Here is an 11,410-nt window from a genome sequence, read left to right as displayed (position 1 = left end):
GTACTAATGTTGAACGATGTGTTTACAACATTTCTGTGGCCTCGCGCCATTCCCAGTTGTAGCACACCGCCCACGTTTATTCCATCAATCAAAATTGTTCACGTTGAAATCAAATTAGAAATAACTAACTCAAAGACTTCGCATACGTAGTGCTACCTACGCCTGAATGCGTGGGAGTTGGCACCAGCACTTGGTCGTTAGGAGTGAGCTGCGCATGGAGAGATTTTTCTTTGATGGACCCCGCTCGCCGAGTGAAACCTCGCGCGAAGTCGTACGCAAGCTCCTGCACTCGGACCACCTGACAGAGGAGTGCAAGCTGTCAGGTGTGTTTCAAACGAAAGTGATGCGGGCTCGGCGAGCCCGCATCCGTATGAATACGGATACCGACCAAGCACATAGAACTGACGCCGCACGCGGCGAGGCTCGACGACTTGTGTCGGCGGCGGAGGGCCGGGAGACGACAGGACCTTGTGTGGACGCAGGGCGACCGCGCACGCGGGGCAAAAGCACGGGATGGCCCAGCGACGTCTTATCTTCTTGATGGCCGCCGAGGACTCGACAGGCCTATAATCGTTGAGGGGCACGAGCGCACGGGGAGCGGCGCCATCGGCGCGACCACCGACCGCTGCCAGCGACCAGCACTTACACAGCAATGATCATAGAGCACAGCTCATCGGAGCAAGCCATGGCCACGCGGGCGTCTCGGCAAGCCGCGTCGTTTAAGTACCAGGTGCCCTTGAAATGGCGTCACCCAAATTGAGCTAAAAACATAGCCCACGTTGCTAAGCGAAAAAAGACGTTGCGTTGTGACGTCGTGCGAAGTGCTGTGCGCCACCGCACCACAGATAAATCGTTTGTAGGCTCGATTTCAAAACGGCAAACACCTAATAGCATTGTCCGTCCATTCATTTTTTATATCTAGCTTTAGGTGTGAGCCCCCTTCTTCGGCCAACTTGCTACTCGAGCACTGTACTTTAGATTAAATGCTAGCGTGAGAGGGTGAGAGGTTACGTCCGTATCCAATAGCGTTTTCAGTGTCATGCAGAAGTGCATGACACTGTAGACGCTAATCTCATATTGCCTGAAGCAATATGATCTAGGTCCACCCTCCTCATACCGATCGCAGGCAAAGACGACGCGTCCTCGAAGCGGCTACATGACCGAGGCGATTTTGCGCAAGCATTGCACATGATTTTAGATCGCGGCGCACCAACTCGAGAGTAGCGTGTTTGCGCACGCAGTTCTATATAGTGCCGATGAGCCAAGCAAGTTGACTGTCCATGGCTCGCGGGCCTTCACGATTGGTGGGTCACCATGGTAACGACGAATCGCGTCTCGATATGCGCTTGCCGAGCCGCGGCAGTTACAAGCGAGGCGATTGAGGCTGGCACTGCGTGCATTGTTGGTTAGCTCAGTGCATTCGACTTCGAATGTACCCTACCAGTCGTTATTTGTGTCCACAGTTGCATTCTTTCTACTACCTTGTAGTGTCGAATATGACATGGCTTTCTTGTACAGCACTATCTATTCACTAGGGTGAGCCCTGTGGCCCTACGGCCACACTCTAACGTGGGAGCAATCTTCTATCGGCGGAGTAGTTGCCTGATAGTATGCTCGTACTTGGTACGACGTTGTAGTGTCGGGTAGAAGGTCTTTCTGTTTGTTCTGAGTTTTGCAAACTCCCTCGCGTCCAGCTCAAACCCAGGTGGCGAGGAGTCAATGGCGAGTGATCTTAAAAAGCTTAGTCGTACTGGTTGCTCCCTTTGATAAGTAGCGTATCAAGAATCGCTTACCGCAAATCATATTTGGGTCCATCGTGTTCAGAAATGTCCGATGTAGTCAATGCGATGAGCTTTTGATCAGTCTAAGGTCGCATACCTACTTGACAATATGTAAAGGCAAAGTCCAAAGGCATGCAAAAGGTGATGCTGTACGACGATTTTGTGCGTTGCAAACCCGCAGTGCGTTGCGTAGATATCGCTATCCGTGAATAAAGAAGGGTTCAGTTAAATACAGCCATGCAACAGTGGACACTGCGAGGAAGTAAAAGTAATGCGATGGTGTCTTCGCACGAAACAAACACAAACAACGACTGACAGGGTACATTCGAAGACTGCGAACCAAAAGCAGTGTCCACGACGCACACCACTCATCAGAGAAACCTAACTGCGGGCAGATACAAGTGATATACATGCAAGCTACAAAAAAAGATACAACGGCGATCAGTTGATTCTAATGTACGGGGCTTCCGGCGTACATCTAGTTCTGTGCAGGGGGGGCAAATTCCGAAATGAGCCGCCATGGCGCTAGAAGTATTGGTCCATTCCCGTTGTTTGCTGATGATAGTGGTCGTGTATAACCCACGAAATATAATCTTGATACACAGCTGCACTGGGAGGAGCGACGCCACATTTTGTTTAATGTTACGTGGTAGACCACGCTCTTGCCAGCTCGCATAGTGTATACATGCTTTTGCATAATATAGGTATGGCGGGTTGGATACTACTTTACCAGTAGCGCATTGCATTTGTCACAACTGGGATAAGTGAACAGGATGTATATTATTCAGAGCCGTCTATAAAGCCGGACATGATGAGTAAAGCCCATCCCAACTCGCGACATACAGCATCGAAGACACCGTGCTGCAGCGGGTAAGCCGAAGCGGGGCCGTTACAGAATGAGTTCTCGATCTTGATCAGGAAGTAGTTGTCTATATTTGGATATTCTGGATTTTTACAGATTAAGGGTCCTTTTTTTAGAGTCCTTTCTACTCCAACCTAATTACCGGTATACTTGTACACGATTCTCCAGCTTAAGCGGCCCTACCCGTCTCGAGTAGAATGTTGCGCATTGTATTCAATTCGTCATTTTCCAGGACCTCGGGATACGTATTAAGCTGGCGCGAATTAGAAAGCGCCCCGAGCAAGAGGTCCTAGCCAGGTGAGCACAAGAGCTCGTTAAGCACAGCGCACGAGTCACTAGTAAGAAAGATTCGCCATAAGACGGCAGTATCATCGCATAGTCCTTGCAGAGCGCTTGTACTTTCTCGTCGCAGAGCTCACATAGGCTTGAAAGGCTGACGAGAATCAACAGCCTGACAGAGACGTCGCGAAGCAGACGTGTCATAAGGCTTGAAGATGCGCACTGCGAACGCGTTATCGCTGCGCTCGTATTTGAAGCTTCGTGAGCTGCGGCTTCATGGAGCTCGTACCATATAGAGCCGGTTTCTGATATGCGTATGGGTGGGCAAAGCCATATATGATCATTGCGATGCCGCAAAACTAAAAATGTGAAAACCCAGTATACCGCAAAAGCGGTCACGTATCTGAGAGCCTCCGGTTACCGAGCAGGCCAAAATACCACAACTCAAATCCTCCTCACGCGTCACAAAGATGCGCCGGCAGGTGCGCTACGAGCTCTACGGCCAATATGGCGTCGCCCCCGGTCAGTCAGAACGAGGAGTGTGTACCTAGATCTTTCTGCTTCAAGGAATAGGAGACACGGCAACTCCTGCCTGTCACAACAATATCAAAACAAGCACTCTTAGGCAACTACTCCATACCGAAACGAGTGTGGATGTAGGGTCATATGGTTCACCCCGCGGCAAGTCAAGCTGCTACGTCGATTTCATCGACCGCGTTTTCACCGACTGTACGATGCTCACGAATTGAGCTTGATGGTCGCGGGGACCCCCAATACAAACCGCGTGGCGTTACGTGCCGAGATTAGTCTTCTCTTGTGGAATGAGTCAACTTAGAGGACATCAACTTCAACAGTTAACAACCTCTCGTCAAAGCCAGCAACAACACAACCTCGGAGACCGACCGTATCATCGATATTCCATTACGCACCCTGGCGAGCCTCTCAGCTAAAGTCAATGCGATCCTTGCGGCACGCGCGCATAAATCTGGACGATATGCCACGATTGACAGCGTCGTACAGCAGCATCAAGAACAAGCTCCTCGCCCAGCGCTCCTTGCCCAGTATAGCGGTGGCGTCGCGTTCCAAGCCGCCAGGCGCACGTGCTCTTACTGCCAACCTGTGGATCACATTTTGCACGAATACCGCAGCAAGCAACACAACCTTGTTACGACAAATTCATGGCGCCGGCAAAAGCTAACAGATGCTATCGCTGCATTTTGTGGCGCACCGTTTTACGTACAAGCCTCGGCCGCTTCCACGCATTCAGTGCCTGCCTTTATCGTGCCATCCACGCCTGCCCTGTAGCCGCCGCACGTCACGTCGTCAAGAACCAATTCCTGTTTGCGCACTACCAATCGGCGCCATCGGCACGGCTCGGCATCACGCACACGCACCTCGCATTGAAATGAATAGTCACAGGCTTTTCCAGCCCATGTACAAGACGCTACTGGTCTCCCTGCCGCTAGGTCACCGCTAGCGCGACGGCATCGATTACATCAAGACGTCCGCACCGCAGTCAAAAGCAAATGGATGTGCCTGGTTCTGGTCCTCTATAGCTCGAAGTGCAACCTAACCACCACGTCGATACCACGAACGCGCACAAGCACGCCAACATCACCACTGCACAGCACATATGCATCAACGACGACGCACGCATTAAGGCGCATGCGAACGTAGCAAGCTTTGAACCGCGGTCATCGAGTCGGTCGGGTTAAAGGCGATGCTGTCTTGTTGGCGCACAGCAGTGAGCTGTCAACGTATATCATGATGGTTTGGATGCCCGCCTAGAGCAAACGCGCACAAACGCACGAGTCGGACTGAGGACGTGAAGGCGATCGTCGACGAACTCCACGTGCACGTCAGCAGCAGTCGTTGGGGTGATGGTCAGCCCCATTTTCTCGTTCCCGCTAAGCTCATCCTCCGTATGGAAGTCCAGCGTGACACTGATCAAGGCACCACGTTGAGCACGCAGCGCAAGTACATCTTCACCCTGGCGAAGCATTTCAGCCTTCACGACACGACTCATGTCTACGCACGGTTTCCGCTGGACACGGGCCGCGGCAGCAAGGACAGAGCTTTGCTCGCCGACGCTGTCCAGTGCCTGTAAGTCCATCATCGGCTCTCTACTACTGTACCTGGATGATGCGACTGGGCATTGCCAACTTCGCCTCTCAGATCTTGTGCAACACCAAGAACCGCGCCAACTCCATGTCAACATTGCAAAACGTGAGATACAGCACCACATTGGCTCCCTCAATGTCGGTGCGCATAAATATTATACAAACAGCTCACCCGCCGACCAGTTCACGTGATTTACGGACTCGAGTTAAGGCGACGACACCGCGACTGGCTGGTCCACCTGTGGCTACGTCTGGATGCTGTGAGGCAGCCCAATCTCATGGGAGTCCAAACTCCAGAAGCTCGCGACGCTCTCAACGACCAAGCCAAAGTACGTCGCCGCATCGTGAACCTGCTCTCCATAACCAAGTTTGCTCAAGTGCCACCGCTGCTCATGCACATGGACAACCAAAGCGCGCTCCACGTCGGCAAGATCACAAGCAGCGCACTAAGCACATGGCGTTGCGTTTCTACTCCCTCCGCGATCTCGTGACCATGTTCCTCAAATACTGCCTCACACAGCGCGCCAGTGTCCATTCTCTCCACGGCCCTCGTCATCATGTGCATGGAAGGTTGTTGTGGTTACTGCCCATAGCGACTAGGTGATGCCCTGAGGTGATGCAGGGCCCATCGGCCTCGGTGGGCTTACATTTACCATTGACAGAAAGATCTGCGCAAAATATCGGTTGCGTACGATTTTGAAAATCATTAATAGAGAGATTTCGGAGCACCTTTTTTTTTGCTCCTCTTTCACTTTCACTTTCATTTTCAAAATGCTGCGTTCTGATTGGCCGCTGAAACAGGACGTTCGCGTTGGTGAGTTTCAACTTTGAGTAAATCGGCAAAAAACTCAACAAGAGTTTCAGTCTCGCGAAGCGCGTGTTTCGGGTATCCGGAGGGTTAACCGTACGCGCCATCGGAACAAGCGGCAGCTTTCCATTGCCTTCCATGGCCTTCGTTGCGCCGCCTTTGAGCCCGGCAGAAGCTGCCGATTTCATCTGCCGCCTGTACGCTGCCTGAAGAGGTGACTTGCGCTGCGTCCTTCGTATTCTGCAACACCTCCATGCCAACGTGCTGTTCCGTATCAGGCGTCCGACCGCGCGCATCGACTTCTCCAACGCAATCAACCCCGAGCTCGATGACGCGACGGCAATCGAGCGCTTCTGTTTTACCATTCATCAGCCCCAGGTATTATGCCGAACGCCTCTTGCCCGAGCCTTGTCGTCACCCAGGCGGGCTATAACGTCTTGGCCCTCGAAGCACTGACCGTCGTGTGTCGCCGGCTCTCGGAGCCCAGCATGCTCTTCTTGCCAACGTGTTCGGCCGCTCTACGCCAGCTAGGAGCCGCCTCTTTCGTCACACGATACGCCTCATTTACCGCCAGTGCTCCGATATCATAATCTCTAACAAGAACCTCATCCATTCAAGATTTGATATGTACTGCTTAGCTGTGCGCAGCAAAGGCACTAAGGTAGATGCGTGCTGGGGTTTATCGACGGTACGTCGGAGGATACCATGCCATTCACCGTACACTGGGACTTCGCTTGCGAAGAAGTGTTGCCAGATGCGTCTTCATCGGGCGCACCAGCGCGCTCGTCGACGTTGGCGAGACCTGGCGCGTCTCTCGGTTGCCGCGCCGCCCATGGTCTGACGTGGACTCGTGGCTGTTGCCTTGGTATCCGGACATATATCCGGATGATTCTCTTTCAGTTTCAAAGGGCTCTCCGAAATTCCAGTTTTTTCAAGTGCGAGTTTCACTTTGAGTTTGCCGAAACAAAAAAGTCAAAGTGAAAGAGGAGCAAAAAAAAGGTGCTCCGAAATCTCTCTATTGCCGTATCGGCTATTTCACGCGCAAAAGCAAGTTTCTATTCTTCGCCTTCCGTCAGATGTTGTACAAGATGCCGCTGCGCTGTGTGTGTTGAAAGCTCTTCGATACAAAGCCATGAACAAGCATCTACAGGAGGTTCATTGTTACAACTCTCGACGACGCCGGTGTCGTGGGAACATGTCAATCTGCACAAGCTGCTTCAATATACACAAATCGCCATCAAATTAGGACAGCGGGGCAGATGCGATCATAATGGTCTTGGTATCACGTGCTGATTCAATACAGTGCATGTCGGGCATCAAGCCACGGAGCGCCAAGATAGGCACGGCACTCGCGACGTTCCACAGCTCCAATACACCGACATCACCAGCAGATTCATGTAGTACGACTCGGCCGGGAAAGAAAAATGCGATTTTGCCAATTATCGATTGACACCGTAACCCCATTAAACTTGATGTCATTCTCCTTGGGCTGCAGCAATCGCTTCGAGGGTCGCACCCATGCCCGTAGCCTCAGTGTCGAGTAGCTCGACACCTCCGTCGGCTAGTTGGTCGTGGACCTGTGGTCGATGTAAGCATCTATCTCGTGCGAAAAGACGTATCGGAATGACTCGCTCGTAGAGTGAAATGCATTGCCCAAGATAGGTAGTACCGAAAAAGTGCCGTTGGGTAGCGACCAGCGACGTCGTTGGCGATGCGAAACGCGAGGTGCTTGCGAGTACTCAAGCTGGTACCTCTGCGCGGCTTGGGTAGGCTTGAATGGTGTCGGAGGCCGCGAGCAAGAGGTCGTTGTACAGCGTCTAGTATCCTTCGATGGACCCACCAGGCTCGTACCCCGCCATGCATAACAACGTGTTTCGCGCTATGTGTTATGTTTTTACAACGACTTCGCATACGCAGAGACTAGCCATTTCCCTCTTTATTCGCTCGCCGGGATGTGGCTCTGGCTGCGCAGGCGGCGGCGCGTTTTGCTCTCTGTAGTCGGCCAGAGGCACTTGCGGCCGCGAGCGAGGTCATGACGACAAGCTACGTAGAGTCATGCTGCCAGGTGTCGCGATCGGCAGCACAGCTGTGCAGTTTGTCAACGCCCTCGAGAGACGCAGGCGACTCGAGGTCGCATGGATGATCGGTAACGTGATTCTGGTGCGGCCTAAAAGACGGGGCGCCTCGGGTGTCGAATGAAGCGGGTAGCAGCAACGCTGGCAGCGGCGTCTTTCTTCAGGCGAGCACGTGGCCCACCAGGCGCCGTTGCTGGCGGACAATGATCTCGCTCCGTGGAATGCTGTTGCAGCGCTTCAACGCAACGTCGGCGAGCGTATTCGGATGAAAGATACTGACGACACAGCTACCTGGCGATGGAAGCTGTCAAGGCCCGCCAGGCTCGTAGGCGTCAGTGCCAACATGCCACAGTTGTTCAAAAGGACCAGGAGCATCTAGCACTTGTCCAGCCGCACACGGTTGCCTTCTGAAATGTGCCCTCGGCGCATCCAGATCTTCCACGCACGTTGTGAAGGCCGCTGGTCGTCAGCCGCTCCCGAGCGTGCAAATGGGCGGCGTCGTCGAGGAGGCTACCGAGCTTTTTGGTCGTGAACCACGCCAACGAAGCGGCGTACATCGGCGCGTCGACCTGCGTCGACCGAAATACCTGCGTATTTTCTGGTCTTGTCATCGTTCATCTGGAGGTCACATCGGGCGAAGACGGATGACGCCGCGGCCTTGATCGCGGTCATGGTAGCGTCGTCGTAACAGATGAGATCCAGAGAGTCGTCCGTGTAGGCGGAAGCACGGTTGAGGAGGTTGCCCTCCTAGCTAAGCGTCTGCACGAAAACCTTGACAGCGGCGTCAAAATATTGAATGTAATACACAGCCGGGGACAACGAGTCGTCTTGTGGCGTGCCTATGTTCGTCTCGACTTTTGCCGCTGTGACGCAGCCGAAGCGTCGTGGTCGAGAGCAGCCTCCGAACTAGAGGCACTTAGTCATCGTTGGGGAAGCCTCGGAGCACCGAGATGACCTTCGCGCCGTCGATCGTGTCGAACGCACGTGAGAAGTCGATCGGATAGAGAACTGCTCATCATACTGGCGGATCTGGGCGACAGGCCACTGGGCGACCACAAGACGTCGGCCGTACTGCGTCGAGGAACGAAGCAGCTCTGGTACTCGCCAATCTGCTTGTCGGGCTTCTCCTGAATCCGAGCGGGGACCATCACAGAGACGGCCTTCCGGATGCAGTTAACCAGCACGATCGGACAGACGCTCGAGCACAAGGCTTGGCGCTTGTTGGGCTTGGACAGGCAGGCAGGTGAGCGTCCCTTCGCCGAACTGGATCGGTTGGCCTATGGCAAAACCATCGTCCGTACCCCGTCATGACCGACGAATTATAGTGACACCGGGGATGTTTGTAGCGATATTGTTACAAGGACGGGCCATCGAGATGTGACCACAAGAAGATGCCACTCAAGCGAGCTAGCAGCTTGTCGAGGTCTTACCGGTTGCTTCGTCGAGCTCGCGGTCCCTGAGGTTGCCCTTGGCGAGGATTTCATAGCCGTGCGTCACGATGAGCAGCGCATGGACCTGCGCACGCCGTATAGCGTGCTGGGTCGACACATGCGCTTGCCCCACTTGGAGCATAACCTCAACCTAACGGCATCAAACGCAGAACGAATTCGCTCGCCTTACCCAACGAGGGAAGGATAACAAAAGCAACAACCCTCGGTTGTGGTCATTGTGGTGAAAACGCGAAAGGCCTCTCGAGCTAGTATACCACAGTTGCTTTGTTGTCTTGGTCTATCTATGGCTTTCCGCAACCCATTGCCGACACGCGCCTTTGGCATAACTCTCCGCAAAAGACACTACCGGTCTGCTGCCGCACTTTACGGCGGAACTTGGCGTCTTGCGGGATTACACTGGTTCTGTTCACTTCGTCCTCGCCATGGAGCTGCGCGGCAAGCTAGTGCACAGCCAGTACTTGGGGAGCTCGAGCGGCGCAGTCATACCGTCCTGGCCATCTCTTTGCGAAGTTTGGTGATAGGTATTCTGCCCCTAGTTCTACGCGTCGAGAAAACGCTCGTGCATCGAATGGCGCGCATTTTCATCATCGAGTAATGGACCGATATGTGCTCAGGAAGCCGATCGCGCGTAAGAGGATTGTCATGCCTAGCGTATTCAGGGTGTCAAAGCTACCGCAGTGCTTAGGTGCTGGTTGAAGACAAGAAACGTGGATTTGCCACCGCTAGCTGAGAGACTCAACGCGATAGCGCGTTTAGGGCGGGCGTCTTGTGACGCGCCTGATTGCAGCGGCGTAAGCTTAGGAAGAAAACATAGAGACGCTGGACAACACGCAGGCTCGATTAAGATTCTCCGCCTTTAGGTCTGGGAGGGTTTAAAGGTGTTCATTAGTTGCATTAACTTTGCCATATTGTCGTCAGCGGCACAGCCGCGACAGCGCAGAGCGCCATGAAAAGCTCCGCCACTGAGGCGAAGACTTGGCCACCCCGTTCTCGGAGGCCTGGTTCTAGATTGCTCCATGACTTCGCTGAAAACGCGCCACCATGCCAAAAATCGCAAAGTGCAATCCTCATGGATGTAAAATCAACAACAACGCGACCGCTAACGCGAGCTTGAGAACGGAGCTTCTTCTCTACCTTCAAGCATCTTGTATATTGAGCAATACAAATTGATGTACACATGTACCTCTTAAAGCTCCTTTTATAAATAGCATGGACAAACTCGGACTGGATACAGCAGACTCATCTTCACCGCGACAACATAGCGATTCGTCCGAGCTGTTCTACGGTACACGTACTAATACCTCATGCGGTAGTGCCGGTACCAAGGAAATAAACATTCCCTTATGTAGTACTACGTACGACCGCGTGCGTTTTTGCAGCGCAGCTTGCCGTGGTGCAGGACCACTCTTGGTGTCAAAAGAAGGCGGCGAGTGTGGGAGCATGTCGCGGCCGCTCATTTTGAATGGCTCGAAGGCCATGGTTCTCGGCTGTCGGTCGTCGCCGCAGCTGGCCTGTGGCGTCGGTATAGAAACCGAGTGTACCATGCGCAGCCTTTATCCAACCAGCTGGTGAACCACCCTATCGTATTTGAACAGCTCGTTTAGCTCACTCTCCAACTTTCCCTCGGCAACCACCATGGTTTCGTCCCTCTCCGCGCCTGCTTTCGCCTCCGCGCCAGTGGCTGTGGACGCAAAGGGCATTGTCGCTACGTCGGCCATCGCTGCAGGCACCGTCCTCTTCCAAGAAAAAGCGCTCGTTGCTTCCAGCTTTGGCAACACGGACATGGACGAAGGCCACGATTCCGACTGCGACGATGACGAGTGCGGCGGTTGCATTGAAGTCGACGACGGCGAAGACATCAAGGAAGAGCTCACCGGAGACGAGGTGGACTCGGTGTCCCCTGCCGTCGTTGCAAACTTTGACAAGTTCATGGCGTTCTGCGAGGCCCACGATGTGCTCAGCATGGTCGACATCCGCAAGAACCTCGTGAAGCTCTTCCACCACTTCACTAGCGACGCATCGACGCTCGACTTT

General features: G+C 53.5%; 3 protein-coding genes across 3 annotated transcripts; 2 read left to right on the top strand and 1 right to left on the bottom strand.

Moving 5' to 3' along the window:
* Positions 1 to 5,115: 5,115 nt before the first annotated feature.
* On the top strand, positions 5,116 to 5,413 carry SPRG_16603 (hypothetical protein; the record flags this gene model as incomplete). Its single annotated transcript, XM_012355886.1, has 1 exon — positions 5,116 to 5,413. A coding segment is annotated over one exon (298 nt), but the record flags the coding sequence as incomplete, so codon positions are not given.
* Positions 5,414 to 8,085: 2,672 nt separating this feature from the next.
* SPRG_16602 (hypothetical protein) lies at positions 8,086 to 9,497 on the bottom strand (the record flags this gene model as incomplete). The annotated part of the gene is made up of 6 exons (XM_012355885.1): positions 8,086 to 8,160; positions 8,217 to 8,300; positions 8,372 to 8,512; positions 8,568 to 8,672; positions 9,132 to 9,202; positions 9,356 to 9,497. 6 exons carry the CDS (start codon positions 9,495 to 9,497, stop codon positions 8,086 to 8,088), a joined length of 618 nt encoding a protein of 205 aa, XP_012211275.1.
* Positions 9,498 to 10,816: 1,319 nt separating this feature from the next.
* Positions 10,817 to 11,362, top strand: SPRG_16601 (hypothetical protein; the record flags this gene model as incomplete). Its single annotated transcript, XM_012355884.1, has 2 exons — positions 10,817 to 10,898; positions 11,103 to 11,362. Coding segments are annotated over 2 exons (342 nt in total), but the record flags the coding sequence as incomplete, so codon positions are not given.
* Between the last annotated feature and the right edge of the window lie 48 nt (positions 11,363 to 11,410).

Source organism: Saprolegnia parasitica (assembly GCF_000151545.1).
Source record: "Saprolegnia parasitica CBS 223.65 unplaced genomic scaffold supercont2.326, whole genome shotgun sequence".
Classification (NCBI taxonomy): domain Eukaryota; phylum Oomycota; class Saprolegniomycetes; order Saprolegniales; family Saprolegniaceae; genus Saprolegnia; species Saprolegnia parasitica.
This window is presented reverse-complemented; position numbering and strand designations above follow the sequence as displayed.